Consider the following 18,919-nt stretch of genomic DNA (forward strand, 5'->3'; position numbering starts at 1 on the left):
TACAAAAAACATCCCATCACTTGCTACCCTAAAAATGTTCAAAATTTAACATTATTGCAGAACCCACAGTGAAGAATGGACAATTTCTAATGGGCCCAATAACAGAACCATGAGTTTTGGGTTGTCTTGTCATGGACCAAAAGTACCAAACTTTGTTTCTATGCAAATCAATCCTTGTATAGATTATTAATTACTTTCGTTAGCTCAAAAAAAAAAAAAAAACACAAGATTAATTACTTTGACTATGTGCTTTCTTCACTCCAAATCTCACACATTCTAATTGGTTATTCAAATCACTAGATCAACCCAAATTGATTAATTGACTCGGCTATTCAATTTGGAAAAAAAAAAATAAAAAGGTCCTTTTTGAATGCAACAATACAAACTGTAACATATGATATTGATATCCAGTCTTAAAAATATGTAGTACTAACATTACTATAGCTCTTTTCCCACAGAGTCCCTCAAGGCCCCAATAATGCAACAACATTACTGTAATGTTTGCTCTCAATTAGACACCTGCTGACGCACATAACCATTTGTTGATATAAACATTTCAATTTTCATTTTGTTAAGACAAAAAGGGAATGCAAGTGGGCACATCCTACCCAACTTGAATAAATAAACAGCACCAACAATGCAATGGTAAACATAACATACAATTTGGTGATATGTAACATTAAGGACACAGATTCAAATTCCAAGAATTCCATTTGTTGGAATGTAAAATAACCTCAATAAAATTGCACGGGTAATTAACCTCTTGATAAAAAATACAATTGGAGACACAAAACAAGTGTCTCAAAAAGACTCAAGAGGGTACTAAAAAAAACTACTAAAAACAATGATATTGTCAGTATTGCATTGCTCCAAACAAGGTCCCATTATATACAACAATGAATTGGGGCAAAATGGTCCTTTGGGTCTTCCCAAATGACCATGCAATTGGAAAAGGAATAATTAACAACTTAATTGCAATAACAATAACAATAATAATCATAATAATAATAATAATAATTCACTCATTATGTTGGTCTGAGAAAGAAATCCTTCCAAAATCCAAATGAGCAATTTGATAAAGCTCTAACCAAACCTCGTCAGCCTCAAATCCAGCATTGACAGTGACACTCTCCAGTTCATCGTCCCTCCCAACAACAACAACATCATTGGTTTCCGATGATGTTGATTGCACGACAGCGACAGCATCAAAATCATGAGTAGTACTACTACTAGTTGTTGTAGTAGTAGAAGAAGAACATTTGCATCTTCTCTTGTTGTGTTTGATCAGTGTTTTCTTCTTCTTGTTGTTAGATGAGGACGAAGACGGCGACGACGACGACCATGATTTCTTGCCTAAGCGGAAGCACCTTCTTCCGACAACCCATGGAGCCTTTACAAATGCTAAGGCGAAGCAGTGCAAGACTGCGCACGGACAGCAGCATAGCGCGACACAGTCGGCTATGAGGCCAGCCGTGCACGATTTGCACAGCTTCGCCGAGCACTCCATTGTGCTCTCTCCTCCTCCACCTTCTTCCATCTCGGAAACGGGTGGAAGAGGAGGAGTAAGAGGGTGATTTTTCTTGTTGTATTCCATGTGAATGGACTCTTAATTTATCAATGAATGGCACCTGCAAAAACCTTTACATATATATACACTATTAATATGAATTAATTAAATTATTAAATCATAAAATTTCAATAACGCTCATTCTATCATTCTTCTTCTTCTTCTCTTCACTGTTACTTCCTTTCCAATGTTACTTACTCACCCCCCTTTATTTATGAATTCAATAGGATCTTTCTTCTCTCTCTCTTTCTCCCCTTTTACCCCCTCTTACTCTTCCTCACTCTATTTTTTTTTCTTCTTTAAAATATATACTACCTCTAGTAATAAATAATAACAATTTGTATAATTTTCATATTGTATGGTTTTGTAGCATTATATATATATATATATATATATATATATATAGTTATAATAGTCATGTATAAAAATAATTGTCAATTTATTAAAGTTTATCCGGTCCTTATATTAAATGTTAGAAAATATTTATTATTATTTTCTATAATAGTTCTATTGACCGAAAACAGCAAAAAAATCTTGATTAAAATGTTAAGTCATCATAAATACTATGAGACTACATTTCAAAAAAAAAATGTTGATTAAGAAAAGAAGATTACCTCATACACAAATAAAAACATTATGATTATTTTTATATAATATTTAATTATCTAAAGATTATACAATAACTTTAAAAATATAAATGAAATTTAATTTGGACGGTAAAAAAATACACTAATTATCTATGAAGGTAAAATGGATGTTAATACTACATGAATTTTGGTATTATTAAAGAAATATTTTTTTCTCAAAATTAAGTACTATTTACTATAATTGTTGCAAATAAGGAAATCGTTCTAGAAATAGTTGTCTCATAATAAATTGACAGAATTCCAATTATTTCAGTTACATTGGTGGTTGAGTGAAGTCCTCTCTAATATGAAAATTTTAAGATATAAATTACTCATAAAATTTTCAGTCCATTTCTTTATTATGTTCTGCTTAGTGCGTTGTTCACCATCCTTCATTCACTCTTGTTACTAAAATTAGTTCTATTGAATTTAGTAAACTTTTAATGTATGTTAAAGATTTAGATAAAACCAAACTTATATATATAACACTGATAATAAAATTTAATTATTTTTCCCCCAAGAAATTGACACCTTAACTCAAATTGTATTCAAAATAATCAATGCATTCATGTCTTTCTATATATGTCATATATTGATATATGATGCGATGTTCATGCATTTAAGTAACATCAAAAGGGTGCAATGGTGAATGTGGTAAAAGTAACAAAAGTGAGATCAAAATTAAAGGGGTAAAAACTTGGTAAAAAAAAAAAATAACAGAGAAATTTTTACATTCACGCGCTTTACTCATAGGTTGAAATGAAATGCATTCAAGTTTAGGTCCAATAGCAAAGAGTGATGAGGAGTAGAAACAAAGTAAGCTAGCACTTTGACTTTTGTTATTGAATTCAGAAATTCAGGGAGAAAATAAAATATTTGTACTATGTTTTAGAATATATTTAATATTAATATGTATTCTAAAAAAGTAAAAATCTTCATAATTTTTTTATACATATTTTTTAAAATTTATATTAAATATATTTTTATAAGTATACAAATATTTATAGAGAAAAGGTGAGTTTGTGTACTTGTTTGTGTTTTGAAAGAATGAATGTGTGGCACTCAACAGTTTCTCTCTTGGAGGACTCCCCATTTGACCAATGAGTCAATGACCATTCCTGAAGCTGAGTTATTGCTATTCATTTATTCAGTATTCAATATTCGTAAAAACTTCAGTTAAGTGCCTTCAATAACTTTTCAAAACGAATTAGATAAAAATTCAGTGTCTGTTTGACTTGGGGAAAGCTTTTCTTTTTTTTTTCATTTTTAGCTGTGCTTTTTAAAAAATGTAAATCAAACACAAAAAGGTAAATTATTATTTTAATCTCTGTTGTTTTGATTAAATTTTAATTTTGTGTCTAACATTTCAACGTTCTATTTTTATCTTAAATGTTTTATTTTGTCTTATTTTAATCTTTTAGTCAAAATTTAAAATTTTTTCTTCCAAAAATTGTAATTATATTAATCATAGTATAGTTTGTTCTAATAATTTGAGAGTGAAAATAACAGAAGAATAAGAGAAATCATAAGATAATAATAAATAAAAAGGTATTTTTGAAAAAAAAGTTAATTTTGACAAAAAAAACTAAAATAAATCGAATTAAGATGTTTGAGATAAAAAGTACAATATTTTAAACGTCACCCATAAAATTGAGTTCTAGTCTAAATGTTAAGGGTTAAAATAATATTTTATCTAAAATAAAAATATAAAGACATGATTTTATTTTATTTTTAATTATATTTTAATTATTTTTTTCATTATTCTAATTTAATTTATAAAAAAGTAGATTAATAGATTGCTAATGATGGCAATATTGGTCATGAAATGAAATTAAGTATGCAATATAGTAGAGAGTTAACACTATAACAAAAATTATTTTTAGTGAACAATTTTAGTAGCAATAATATAATGATTATTCTATATCTTATTAACATAGGTTTTTGCAGTAATTATATATTTATCATTATTATTATATATATATTTGTAATTATTAAAAAAAATTTATTGATAATTATATAATTACAACTAAAATTATTTAACGATAAAACATAAAATTACTAATATTTAATATATTAGTAACTATTTTTATTGTGGCTAAAAAAAATAAATAGTCGCTAAATATAATTTTTTCTAGTAGTATAGGTGTAAGGTAAGGTAGTCCCTAAGAACCAAGTGGTGAGTGCTACATTTATATAGAGTGGCATTAACATGTTTTTACCTAAAATAAAAAGCTATATGCAGAACTTGGAATTATTACTACGTGCGAGTGAAAATGAATAACAGAGAATAAATAGAGAAGGGTATGTAGGGTGCCAAATTTATGAAAATAGAGGCTTTCATTAACTTCTTCAACTTCAACCCAATATATTTTATTATTGGCAAAATATAATGGTAACTTGATCCCTTGCTATGCCTTTTATGGTTTGCATTGCAATTCGCAACTATACTATTCTACTGCCATCTCTATGTGCACATTGCAGCCTCTTCTTCTCCTATATGGCATTTATGACGGTTAGATACCTTTTAGCTACCTTTTTTTTATTTTTTATTTTTATTTTTTCCAACATTCTCTAATTATTCAACAGGTCAATGACTAATTCGTCGTAAATTAAAATTTTATTTAAGGGTTATTCTTTAATTAATAGGTTACTGCATGTATAAATTAAAGTGAAATTTAAAGCATGGATATTTATTTAAATGGACAAGTGAGCTAACCATTAGACCAATCTAAATTGGTTATTTTAGAGCTACTTTCTTATACTTATTTTATTCTCTTAAATTATAGAAAAAACATTTTACTTTGTTTTGCTTTAAGTATATATAGTATGCATAGTGGATAAGTAAATTGGAATATATGTGATTTAATTTAATTTAATTTAATTTTTCAAGAGTTTAATTTTGATTTTCATTGATAAATATATAAATCCTTTTTTTGTATCATCAATTAAGTTTTATCCTCATGAATATAATTAGTTGTATTATAATGGTAACTGTGTATGACAATATGGAAGAAAATGTATTTTAGTTGGAAAAAGATATATTTTTATTAGAGATCTAAAATAATTATGAGAAAATCCAGAGAAAGAAGATGTGATGGATGTGAATTATTATTATATAATATAGAAAATATTTTAAGTGCATCAGAGAGTATCGATATACTAGTTATTTTAATCATTGATTTCAATTAATATATATTATATATATTTTTTATAATTCAGATCAACGATTAAAATAATTGATGCACCGATATTCTTGGTACACTTGAAATGTTTCCATATACATAGATGACCAAAGCCAAACATGATCAAAAGCATGAATTGAAATATATGCATAAACAAATACAAATAAAATGATTTTTCAATGTAAAAATTGAAATTTAATGTGAATAGGAATGACAGAGAGAAAGGTAGAATACCACATCAATTACCAAACTCTTGAAACATCACTCAATATTTTTTCACTTCAATTTGATGTAGGAATCTTAAGAGTAAGAACAGGTCATGTTCTATATAAATGGAATGCTACAAGGGATTAATATATTACGGGTAAAATAGTAAAGAAAGATAATGTATTGATTTTTTTTTTCATATAAAAAAAAGGGGAACAGTGAAATTTTATAATTTAATACTAGTGTTACCAAACATGACATAACATTGTAATCGGAAAAAAGATGCTCTTCACGTGCATTCTTTTTTTGAAACAAAGGAAAAAAAAAAGAAGAGAGATAATAAAATGGAATGTAGGTATTTTAAGACTCCTCTTTGAATTTCCCAATGATGTGTTTATAAGTTTTACTTTTGGAGAAAAAAAATATATTGTTTATAAAGTTTAGCGCATTAAAACAATATATATATATATATATATATATATATATATATATATTAATATATAGATAATATTGTAATAAGCTAGTACTCCATGAGATCATGTGTGCCCGATTAAAATAAAATGAAGAGGATGTTGAAAGAGAAAACAGATCTAAGCAACCAAGGCTGCCAAATTAATAACTATTAATTCTTGTTCAATTTCTAAAGTATTGACTATACTATACAGCTACAAGTTAATTTTACTACAGTCAAGTCCAAGATCTTTAAATGAGACTAGGAATATTTTTTTAATTATTCGAGAATTTCTATAATTTTTATTAAATTTGTAATTAATTTTTTTATATATTTTTTTAATTAAGTTTTTATACTGTTTTTAATTTTATAATTAAATTTTTTTAAATATAAAAAACATTAAAATTAACTGAATATTTATTTTTATAAATTAAATATATTTATAATAAAAAAATTAAATAAATCTTTGACCACATATATTTTTAAAAAAATATTATATTAATTTTAATATTTTTTACATAAAAATAATTTAATTATAAAACTAAAAATAACGTAGAAATTAACTAACAAAATAAAAATTTAATTAAAAATTTCATAAAACTATAAAAATTAAACGAATAATTATTTTTTTTAATTCAACAAGATTTGTCACACATTACAATACATTCTTTTACATTGGCGGTTAATTAAATATCTATAGTAGTTTAACTTCTTGACCTTTATTTGGGTTAACAGTGAAAGTGGTATTTAAATGACTATGTATTGGTCATCAAAAGATTAAATATCTTAAACTAGTCTCCTAAAAAATATAATAATAAATTAAATTAAACTTTCTATTAATTAAATAATAATATGTTATAAAATTATTATTTTCGTATTATATTATTTAACTGTTGTAAGAATCAATTTAATTTGCAATTATATTTTTTAAAACCTGGTTTGAGATATTCGATTTGTTGAAAACTAAATTAACGTATAATAAATCTTCAAAAACTATTTTTACTGTTAACTAATTATATTTTCAAGTATTTTATAACTAGGCCCATGTTTCCGTCAATGTAAACTCACACAAAATGACATGCTATTAGGGCTACTCTATAACCTATAGGACTATATAACAGTGATATACTATTATGGCAGGGTATTGTAGCAGCTATACTAATAATGAAGTAGGTAATGAAACTTTCTCTAGGTGCTATTTGCATACAGTAGTAAATAAAAAAATTAATCATTAATTTAATTATTTATATAAAATATAGAATTTCTTAAAATATTTTTAGAATGTTAGTGTTCTAATAATTTTAGTTGTGATTCTTAATTATAAAAAATATATAACATATATTAAGTAAAATTAATGGTTAAAATGATTGAAACATTGATGTTTCAGAAATATGCAAAATATTTTTTAAAATATATATTAAAAAGAATTAAAAATAAAATATATATTTATATATAATAATTTAATGATTAATTTTTTATAGGTATACAATATTTTTTAATATCCAATTATGTCACATAAACAAAATTTATAGATGTCCCATTCTTGGAAACAGCTTTATTTATCTTTGACGTTTAAAATGCTAATAACCTTACTATAGTAAATCATTAGAGTAATTGAAAAAAATAGCATCTAATAAAACCAAAAAATGTCTAAATGAGGAAATTTAGTTGCCGATACACGAAAGCCCCCATTTGCGTAAAATGTAGATTTTTTTTTTTGTTTTAAGTTAGGAGTAAAACTCGAATATAAAATTTTTAAGTGAGAATAGAGAGATTATACTATTTAAACTATAATTCGTTAGTTAAAATATAGATTATTTTGCAACATATATTATGTCTTCGGATGACATACTTACTTTGTAGCATGACATTTTTTTATATATAGATTATAAGTAACATATATATATATACTTGTAGTACTATTATAATTAATTCAAGTAATTACATTGTAGTACTTTAGTTTTATAACAATTAGCATATGCTTTGATAAAACGTGTCATTATTTATATTTATTATTTTCTATTTTATGGATGTTTCAAACCTCATCTAAAATCATAAAAGTGTATATGTTTTGATTCAACTTGATGTATAGATGACAAAGATGAATGTTATTAGTTGGTTGATGCATGTTAAACATAGTTAATGCATAAGAGTGAGGAAAATTGAGATTTAAACATAACTAACCAACTCAAATAATAAAAAACAAGCTAAGACAATGCTATATATCCAATAAGATCCACATTCAAAGTGAAAAAAAAAAAGAAACAAACATACATTACTGAAACTATCATGAACCTGAGTTGCATGCATTAATAATTCAATGAAAAGACAAATGGAGAATAAGACTTTAAGAGAGTTTATTACCTAAATCAATTATGAGTTGTATCCTCTGATAATAAGAACTAGAAGTGTATGAATTCTGAGTTGCTTCAACTTCAGAGAAGTGGCTCTGGTATGATTATGATTACGATCTATCTTAGTGAAAATTGTTTTCTTGATCTGATATATATATAATAAGGAAGTAAACTAAATAAGATATAGTTTTATTATGTAAGGAACAAGAATCTCTTTCTCTCACTCACGCTCTATCTGACTGATTCGTAATTAATTAATTAATTAATTTCATCGTAGTCTGTAAAACTTTAAGAATTAAAAAGGCAAACCCAATTTTATATTAACCATGAAAGTAGAAATTCTGTGAGTGTAGAAATTCTGTCTCTGATGGAGTGAGAGAGTGAAGAAGATCAGAGTAGTAGAGTTCCAATAACATATGTATATGAATATGATATCAGTTGTTTTGATTTCTTTCACTTCAACCTGACCAATGTGTTCAGGCACGTGACACCCAGCCTGCACGTGCACCCTTTATTTCTTGTTTGCTGGTAAAAGGGGCATCTCAATTGATATTGATATTGACGAATCTTAGGAGAAAAAATAATGTGTATGAGGGTAAAGAAACTTAAAAGTAGAAGGATTTGGGCGGTTTCAAAGTTAATGTGTAAAGCCTTCATCTCTTAGGTTTGTTTAAAGGCACCAAATATTAAAATAAGAATACAAACATATAAAATTGTGTTCGACAAATGAGACATGTACTAAAATATGTGTTAAAAGATCGTATATTAATATATTTTATGTTTATCCTAATAGAAAATATACAAAAATATTAGTAAAAAATTTAATTTACTTTTAATTTTTTTTATCATTTTTATTAATTTTTTATAATTATATTTTTATTATTATATTTTTTAAAATTTTTTTGAATAAAAATAAAAATAAATTAAATTTTAATAATTTATTCTAATTTATCACTAAATAAATTATAAAAACGTCAATTTTTATATTTTTATCCTTTATATCTTATTCTCAGTGTCTTATCTTATGTTATTTTTAGAACTACATGCAATCTTAAAGTTGTAATTTAATTATACATTTATACTACAATCTTACTATTTGAATGTTCATGGTAATACCAAATGTTAACACTTTAATTGATAAGGTATATATGAGTACATGAAAAACAAACACGTCCCTTTTAAAACTGAAGCCCAACGTGCTCCTTAATTCATGTTATTCTAACCATTTGTCCTAGAAGTTATTAAAAAGAAAAAGAAAGAAAGAAGTAAATAATAATAATAATAATAATTTAAATGCGTGTAAAAATAATAAAAATAAAATTAGTTAAGAAGAAAAATTATTTAGTATAACTTAACTAAAAAGGTTTTGAATTCAAATATTAAAAATAACAAAAAAATATTTATAAATTATATATAATAAAAAATATACTTTAAACAAAAAAGTTGTGCACCGACTCTTTTTTATATTCTCATTGTATATAAGATATAGATGAATTATGTCAGATATATAATAGACTAAAATTAGTTATTAGTATAAAATATTTATTAAAATATAAATATATATTAAAAATAAATTAAATAATATATTTATTTATATGTAAATATATTGGTGATTAGTTTTGATATATAATTTTAGTGTATAAATAATATTTTAAAATTAGATATATATAATGAATGAAAATAGATAATTGAAACTAGGGTTATTAGAACTGAAACGGATTGGTTGGTTTGACAGAAAAACCAATAAACCATATGGCCCAGATAATTGAAAGGTGTTTTTTTTTTGTTTTTTGTCAAGAGATGATTAAAAGGTTGAAACAGATAAAATAATGTATTTTTTCTGTTTTCACCGAAAAAAAATGTCTTTTTGCTTTTTTTTTTAGTTATCATAGAATGATTTATTTTAATAATTATTTTTTTTTCAATTATAAAATAAAAAAATTATTATTTCTTCAAACATGATTTTTAAATTTTAATTTTTTAAATAATAATTTTTTTATTTTATAATTAAAAAAATCTTTAATTTTAATGTATGAATAATGTTTTTGAATTAGATATACATATAATAAAAGTAGATAATTGAAACCAGAGTTATTAGAATTGAAACAGATTGGCTGTGGCCGAGGCATTGCACCAATGGCCAACGGCTTCACAGAAGCCACATCTCAGATTCGAAACCCAGCTATAGCTGGATAGTGAAAGAACTTTTAGTGTGTGTGAGTGGGTGTGTTGTGTAATCTAAAATGGAGGGTTGTCTAATTCATCAAAAAAACAAAAAAAACATATTGGCTGATTCCACAGAAAAACTCAAATCCTATATCCCAGATAATTGAAATGCTGAGTGTTTTTTGTTTTTAGTTATCGGAGAGGGGTCTAAGTCCAGGAAAAGTAAAACCCAAAACACACTACTCAAGGTTGAAATACCCTTAGCTAGCCCAATCCTCCACAAAATATTACTTAACAGCGTTCAAGATCCCAAAAAACCCATAGAAATAGGAAGCCCAAAATAGAAATAAAAAAGCCCTTATAAACATTCCCTTGACTCGTTCCACCTCCAAAACCCTAATCCGAGTTTGTTGGCATCGCAGCCATAGCCTCAACCCCTTCTTTCACTCTTTCTCTCTTCTTTTATATAAGACAACGCAACCGTGATTCTTAAAAGAGGGGACGAAGATGAACATTGCTTTGAATTTCTGACACCTCTTGTATGAGAAATTTGAGTCGAAAGACTCTTTTTTCTTTGAGCACAGATAGCAACACTCTGAGTCCTCCTTTTTTCGATTCATTCTGTGATTTGATTTGATTGAGCCTAATTTGCAATTCTTTGGTCACGTATATGCTAGGCCATGGAATCTATCGTTAGGCTATATTAAAAACTTTATGTTATACACGCATTTATTCAGATTAATATGTGCTTGTAATCTGCCTTTAGCTCCGAATATCCTTCATTGCTTAGGGTCTTCGGTGACAAGGTTGATACATTTTATTTTTTTATTTATTTATTTTGTTTTGATTATGTGGATCTAGGGTTTTTGATGTTGGGTGATGATAAAAATCAGACGGATTCCCATTGATTTTATACATGAGATCACAACCAGCTACTTCTGACAACATCAATTATCATGTTCTTCAATTTAATTTTTATTATTTTTTCAATTTTTTTTTTTGTATGTGAGGGTGCCTGTGATGTTAGAAAATATTTGCTACTCTTGATAGGGGGAAACACCCTATTTGATGAATTATTAACCACCAAGATCTCTGAGGCCGCCTCAAATTATTGAATTTTGCATACATGATTTATAGTTTTAGATTGAGAAGCTTCATCATCTGGTCAATGTGGAACTTTTCGATTCCCATTGAACTCGTTCCCTTGAAGCAATATTGATTGTGTTGCTTTCAGTACTTATTTCCCCCAATTATATTTTCACATTGTTTTTGGGTACTCTGGATCAACTAGATATGCAAATATTGCAAATTAAATCCAATAAAATAAATAATGTAGTAGTAGGTTTTTCAAGGGCTATGATATGTTGTAGTGTATGTTGTGTTTTACTAATTGGGATAGAGCCAATTATATTCATAGAGTATAACGGTGATGAGTCTACAGACCTGTAATGATTTGCGGAAATGATCGCAAACATTAATGAACATCTAAGGGACTGAGTTATACTCCTATACTTATATGTGCATTGTCCTTAGTATCAAATAAGTAGTTTGAGAAAATGAAAATTTCTTTTATTACTTATTTTGGATAAATTATTATTATTGAGAGGTGTGGCGAGAGAATTTTGTTGTGGCAGTGACAGTCCAAAAATTACTGTTTTAAAACCAAACTTGCTCAACTTCAAATGAAGAATCCTAGAGTTTATTTTGTTTGAGTGGAATTGGAGGTCAATGCCCCAAGATGGGAACATATGAACTAAGAAAAGCGAAAGAAGGAAAGAAGTGATTTCATAATATTTTTAAAAGATTTTATACAAATAAGTGAATAACTAATAATGTATTGTTATATTATTAAATAAAGAATTTAATTTATTATTTAACATATCATATAATACATAAATGTGGTTAATTAACTATATAAAGAATGTGTAAAATTTTTTATACAAAAAAAAATTGTATACTTTCCATATGTACTCTTCTTCCTCACTGGATTTTGTTTTATCCTCTTGTCAACGAAAAACAAAATGTTGATGAGCTAAATTCTTCTCCAAAATTGCATCTCTAAGATTATAGCTAAATTCAATTATTTGAAACTATATAAGTCCTCATGCCTAGCTAGCTAACAATTATTATTGGCACAAAATTGAATAGGATTACATATTATTACATAAAAAAGATATAAATGAATACAGGTATTAACGCATTAATTACTAAAAAAAAAAACTAGAAAACATGGCTCATCTACTTTTTCCCCTCTTCTAATCTCTTAAGCCATAAACATAAGCTATGATTAAAATTTAAAACATAGCATATCATAGATAGTAAGCATGATTCCATTCTTAACAATAATGTTGATTGTAACACCTAATTGGACCTGACATCAGTCTGTTTAACTTGTCATTTGAGATTTTCATAAATCTATGCAATGAGGAACAATCCCCACAAATCTTATGTTTAGGCATCCCAATTTCTTTGGCCAAAATTTCTGCCTCAGTTTGGTTATCAATTAATTTATCAAAGCAAATGTATCTGCCAGAAGCAGTGCTATTCATTGCCTTGAACACACTTGCATGAGCTTCAGCCAATTTTGTTACGTCAACTGTTGCTATCAAACCATGACAATACATTTCTTGGGCACCTGCATTTTCATATATGTTTTAGAATTCTTAGAATATAGGGAATAGAATGTTCTAGAGTGACTACTAATTAAGGTATCCGAAGAATATAGTTATTATATCATATGGGATTAAATAATTATTATATGACACTCAATACTCTTATATTTTATATAATGTAATATTAAACATAACAATTTATTGAAATTAGAAAATATCTACTAAAAATATGATTATTCATATATATTTTTTATTCGATTAAATTTTTGAAATATGTAGTTTTATGATATATAATATAAAAAATTTTATGATCTAAAAGGCTAGAATTCGATCATTGTTGACAAAAAAAATTCAGTTCAATACAAACTAAAAGAAAGAAAAAACTTATAATAAAAGGCAATGTTATATGACCAATAAATATTATCAATTTTGATTTATTGCACATAAGTATATATCTATATTTATTAGAGTTTTGCATACATAAATTAGTAAAATTTATTTGTTAAAAATAATTTAATATTTGTGGTAGTCAAATAATAATAAAAAAATATTAAAAATTACTAGTCTACTTGAATTTCTCTAAAAAATATTTATACAAACTCAAAAAGAAGATGGATGTGAAATAATATGTTAAAAGTATAATCATTTATGCAATTTTCTTCGATAGGCTTTAAACATTTTGTAAATTAGCTTACACCAATATCAAATGTAACCAAAAAAAAAAAAAAAAATTGGAGAAGAAAGTTTGGTTAGAAATTGAAGTGTGTACCTTTAAGATATGCAATAGTAGATGTTGGATTACTACGACAAAAATCAGGGCCTGTGATGAGTGCTGGACATATGGTAGTGAGCTTCAAACCCCTTTCATTTGCTATTCTCCATGCAGCCTTCTCAGCTCTCACTTTTCCCAATGCATACCATAACTGCCATATATAATAATAAATAAATAAATTAATATCCACTAATTAATTTCATAATAATTAATTAAGTGAAATTAGTAGTATACCTTCTTTTCTTTGCACAGTGATTCATTTGTCCATGAGGTATGGTTAATAGTAATTGGAGAATCTTGTGAGTCTGGATTTTGTTGTTGCCACACACAAGCTAAGAGTGATGATGTGAAGACACATCTTTTAATAGTTGTTGTTCTTGCACATGCTTCCATCACATTCTCACTCACCCTCGCTTCAATCTCAGCCATTGATTTCTATTTACATGAGACACAATCAATTGATTAGAAGCTGCATGTAAAACCTATAAAAACCAAAGATTATGATGATAGCAATGTGAACAAGATAGTTTCTGCTTTATACATAAAAACTAATTGCCTTTTAATTTGCTTAATTAGCAATATTTCATATTGAAGCTATTAGTTAAGGTGGTATTAAGAATCAATAATTATGGAATACCCTTATAAAGTTAACTTGTATAAAAAATGAGAGGTAGTGCGGGTAATCAAAAATTGAAAGTAAATGTAATAATAAACAAAACTACAAAAGACATGTAATTTTTTAAAATAAAAATAAAAATAAAATTAATATTCGCTAAGGGAAGCCAAAAGTTAGATGGTGTAAATAAACAAGTCGAATTTATTAGAGAATGACATATATTTCTAAAAATTAAGCTTGCTTAGTTGTTTTATTAGGGTGAAAACAGTAACAAGTTTAATCAGCATTAACTAATTTAACTTGAATTCAATCTATTTATTAATAAAATAAAGTTTTAGCTAATTTACTGGAGTACAAGAAATTATTTAGGTGGCACAAAACATTTTCTCAACATAGATAGTGTGTTTAACTAGTTAAAGGAAAAAATAATTAATGAGTAAATTATTAATTCTAATAACAAAAAGTATAAATACTAATTATTTTATTTATAAAAAAATAATTTTGATATATTTATACTACAAAATTTTATATATAACTATTTAATTATATTATAAATTTAAATAATTTTTAATAATTAATTTAAAAACAATATATGATTATATATTTACGTAAAATATTTTTAAATTAAAAAATAAAAGTTAATTTGATAACTTTTAAAATTAAATTAATTCGATAAAATTACTTAACACATTGTATATTTTAAATAATTTTATTAAATTAATTTCTAGTTTTTATAGTTAGAATTATGGAAGTATAAACATTTTACAATAAAAATGGTAAATTATCATAGAAAAGAAAAGAGAAAAGAATAGAAGACTGACAGTGTAGCCAGAGAGACCAGCAGGATCGGTAAAAGCAGAGGTGTGAAAAACGCCATGGCAACCTTCAAATGCATTTAATAAGCTATCAACATCACTTAACTTTCCCATTACTACTTCCAATTTTCCATTTCCTCCTCTACTTTCCTTCATTTCCCTCACTTTTTCTATGTCCTCTGCATTCCACAATTCAATCAAATTTTCCCTTCAGATTATTATTCAAAAAATATGATAATGATAATATTTGAAAAATATGAAATGGTGAATTATATGGTCGTGTGATTTTTAAATTCCATAATGTCAAAGAGATAAAAAAACAATTTAAATTTATTTTATTTAACATTTATTAATTATAACAAAAATTAACAAATATTAGAATTAATAAATATTAAATAAGATAAATTTTAATTATTTTTAATTAATTTTTTATGTTATCAAATATTTTTGTATTGAATTATTGACTATAGTGATTATAAAATTTTAATAATATTAAAAAAAGGTGTAACTAATATTAATATTATATTCTTTATTATTTAATAACACTTTTTCAATTTTATCACATTTTTTATTTTTTGAATATTGTCAAATAATAAAAAATAACTTTAATTTTAACTATATTGAAATAATTCAAAAGAAAGAAAGAGTAGTTGTGGGCTTGTGGCCACATGTGAGCCTTTGATTCTAGTGAGCAATAATTGATGATGAGCATATAGATTAGAGAGATAGTCATAAAATACCTAAATTAATTAAATTAAGCCCCCTTTAATTAAATGAAACAAAAAAGAAGAATACTTAATTAAGCCGGTGATAAAAAAACTAATAGCATAAATATATATTATTATATTATATGTTTCAAATAAACCAAACATAATACAAGCAAAATAAAATTCTAATAAGGTTTCGTTGCATCAATCAATAAATAAAATATATGCCGTGGAGGAGACGGAGTCCACATTCAAAATTGTACACTAGACAATTTTCATAGTACAATTAAAATAGTCTTATATCATCAATAATATGAATGATATATATGGCAGTTTCCAGGCAATTGTATTATTCTAGCAGATAAAATTTGATAAATTTAATATACATTTGCCTCAAGAATTTAAAGTATTCTAAAAATATCGATATTTTAATAGTTTTATTTGTTGATTTTAATTATAAAAAAAGTTTAATTTTGATATTAAATTTTTTTTATAGTTGTATAATTATATCTGTTCTTTTAGATGATTATTCACGCCATCAATATAAAATATAATTATTTTTATTGATGTAACATATATAATTAAATATATGTGTAAAATTATTTTATACTAATAATATATTAAAATTAAATTTTTATAAAAATATATAATGTATTAATTAAAATTAACTATTAAAATAGTATGACAACAATATTTAAAATTTTTCTATCGTATATATAATATTATAATAAATTGATCATAAAATAAGTATGGCCATCAAGTTGGCTTCAATCATGAAAACAAACAAACTTAAATAAAAGCTCACAATGGACGGCTCTAAAAGCTCACATGTTTTGCCGTACACTCAAATTATTCTCCTTTTTTTTGCCATTTAATCAGCTAAAGTTTTTAGCTCATTGTTTCTATTATAAATTTAATTTAATCATCATTCTCTTTCTTAAATTATATTTTATGATTCAACTAAGAGTACTGTTAGAGAATTAATGGTCTAAATGTATAATGTGTACAATAAGTTATTGAGTTATAAAATAAATATTATTCATACTATCTAAAATAATCATCCGAATAGTAAAAATAATAAATATCTCAAATTACAAAATCACTCATTCCAAAAATTTAAATTAATTTTAAAATTCACCAAATATTAAACTCTCGACCTTTTTGGATATATAGTTCTAATAAATTCTTAGTTCCATGAAATCGTTGTACAGCTGAATAAGTTCCACGTTTCTCTTCTCATACCTACCCAGCTAATTATAATGTTCAACAACTTTATGAATATCCAATCTCAAATACTTATATATAGTTGGTACCTACTACAATATTATTATTATTATCCTAATATTATACATATAAAAATTTTAACTACTTTGAGGTAACAAATATTACGTTATATATTTAATTTTGCATAAATTATTATTTGAAAAAAAAGCATTACATACATTTTTTCCGGATAATTCACCGAAGAAAAGAAACATAATAATTATTCAAACTGAAAACAGAAGCAAAAACAAGTTTCTAAAGAGTATACACCTTTTTTTTAGAAATAAAAAATTATATCTTACAATAACATAGTCAACCTGTCACATGACGACCAATAAAAAATACACAGCTAAAAAATATTTATATATTATACACGTTGAGTTGTGGCTGATTTTTTTTATATTAGAACAAATTGTGTGATGTGTCCCAATATTTTAATGTATGTGAATTTTATTTTTGTATGGGATAATTTTTTACGTTTTAGAAGATACAAAATGTTACCAACGTTTTGTATGTAAAAATAATTTTTTTATAAAACGGCAAAACCGTTTTGCATGGGGAAAATTTTTTTAAATGGGAAATAGGAAAACGTCATTGACGTTTTGATCTTTTTTATTTTTTTTAATTAAAAAAAATTGAAAACGGCGGTGACGTTTTATATATTCCCACAATGACATTAAATACAATTTTTTAAACATTTTGATGGATTACACCAACTCAAATCCAATATTAAAAAAAAAGTGTTGAGTTGTTCATATAATTTTTAAAATAATAATATTAAGGCATAGATTAATTAAACAACTTAAGAGTGAAAAAAAATCTATATAAATGACAAAGCTAACAACAAACCCTCATTAAAACCAGGATTATTTGAACCAACCCAAAGAGAAGAAAACAATAGTAGGTAAGAGAAATTAAAGAAGAAAGAATACCTGGGTTTTCAATAGTGATTCTCACTGAGTAACCTTTTTGCAAAAGCTTGTTGACCAAAGCAAGTCCCAAATAAGAAACACCACTTGTCACACAAACTAGGGTATTCCTCTCTTCTTCTTCTTCATAATCCCCAAAGAGGTTGTTTTTCGGCTGCGGCTCTAGGTCCTTTCGCCGATGAATGGTGGCCGTATCGGCCATTAGTCTTCGGCAAAAGGAGTCTAGCTCCGCCTGCCTACTCTCCCACGACCGCACCACACCCATTATAATAAAATTTGAATAAAAAATAATAAATAAATATGGCTAGGGAGATTATATGATGATGGAAATAAAACATAAATTATGAACTCTTAAGCAAATATAGAGAGAGTTGAAGAGAGAGTAGGGTTATTAGGTATGTGTTTGTGAGAAGGCAAAATGGGTGTAATGAGGGATGAGAATATATATAAGAGAAAAAAGAAAGAGTCAAACTGTGGAGGCTAACTAGTCAAGTATGTCTTATGTCATGTGTTCGAGTAGTAAAAGATCCATTATTATATTTCACAATAATTCATAAATTAAAAATATATTTATTTATGTTTTCACAGTCAAAACTCAAAAGTCCAGCTTGGCGTGTTTGTGTTATAGCCTTATAGGATGCCAGATCTCATA

General features: G+C 25.8%; 2 protein-coding genes and 4 non-coding genes across 6 annotated transcripts; 4 read left to right on the forward strand and 2 right to left on the reverse strand.

Annotated features, from left to right (window-relative positions):
• Positions 1-1,018: 1,018 nt before the first annotated feature.
• On the reverse strand, positions 1,019-8,481 carry LOC130981226 (uncharacterized). The gene is made up of 2 exons (XM_057904836.1): positions 8,398-8,481; positions 1,019-1,638 (listed from the first exon to the last, which is right to left on the reverse strand). The coding sequence occupies exon 2, from the start codon at positions 1,592-1,594 to the stop codon at positions 1,019-1,021; it is 576 nt and encodes a 191-aa protein (XP_057760819.1). The 5' UTR covers positions 1,595-1,638; positions 8,398-8,481.
• A 2,572-nt stretch (positions 8,482-11,053) lies between these two features.
• Positions 11,054-11,155, forward strand: LOC130984528 (small nucleolar RNA snoR1). The gene has a single exon (XR_009088461.1). It is a non-coding gene; the product is annotated as a small nucleolar RNA snoR1 (small nucleolar RNA).
• A 268-nt stretch (positions 11,156-11,423) lies between these two features.
• On the forward strand, positions 11,424-11,500 carry LOC130984523 (small nucleolar RNA R12). Its single transcript, XR_009088457.1, has one exon. It is a non-coding gene; the product is annotated as a small nucleolar RNA R12 (small nucleolar RNA).
• A 65-nt stretch (positions 11,501-11,565) lies between these two features.
• On the forward strand, positions 11,566-11,653 carry LOC130983490 (small nucleolar RNA SNORD24). Its single transcript, XR_009087475.1, has one exon. It is a non-coding gene; the product is annotated as a small nucleolar RNA SNORD24 (small nucleolar RNA).
• Positions 11,654-11,972: 319 nt separating this feature from the next.
• Positions 11,973-12,056, forward strand: LOC130983476 (small nucleolar RNA SNORD25). Its single transcript, XR_009087463.1, has one exon. It is a non-coding gene; the product is annotated as a small nucleolar RNA SNORD25 (small nucleolar RNA).
• A 592-nt stretch (positions 12,057-12,648) lies between these two features.
• Positions 12,649-18,693, reverse strand: LOC130980001 (cinnamoyl-CoA reductase-like SNL6). Its single transcript, XM_057903592.1, has 5 exons — positions 18,271-18,693; positions 15,375-15,547; positions 14,172-14,372; positions 13,935-14,088; positions 12,649-13,188 (listed from the first exon to the last, which is right to left on the reverse strand). Exons 1-5 carry the CDS (start codon positions 18,530-18,532, stop codon positions 12,890-12,892), a joined length of 1,089 nt encoding a protein of 362 aa, XP_057759575.1. The 5' UTR covers positions 18,533-18,693; the 3' UTR covers positions 12,649-12,889.
• Positions 18,694-18,919: the final 226 nt, after the last annotated feature.

This window comes from Arachis stenosperma, chromosome 5 (assembly GCF_014773155.1).
Source record: "Arachis stenosperma cultivar V10309 chromosome 5, arast.V10309.gnm1.PFL2, whole genome shotgun sequence".
Lineage (NCBI taxonomy): Eukaryota > Viridiplantae > Streptophyta > Magnoliopsida > Fabales > Fabaceae > Arachis > Arachis stenosperma.

Coding starts and splice junctions, on each gene's coding strand:
- LOC130981226 (XM_057904836.1), bottom strand. CDS start 1,594: ATGGAATACAACAAGAAAAATCACCCTCTTACTCCTCCTCTTCCACCC.
- LOC130980001 (XM_057903592.1), bottom strand. CDS start 18,532: ATGGGTGTGGTGCGGTCGTGGGAGAGTAGGCAGGCGGAGCTAGACTCC. Junction 14,089..14,171: donor CACTGTGCAAAGAAAAGAAG/GTATACTACTAA, acceptor TATATATGGCAG/TTATGGTATGCATTGGGAAA. Junction 13,189..13,934: donor TACTATTGCATATCTTAAAG/GTACACACTTCA, acceptor ATGAAAATGCAG/GTGCCCAAGAAATGTATTGT.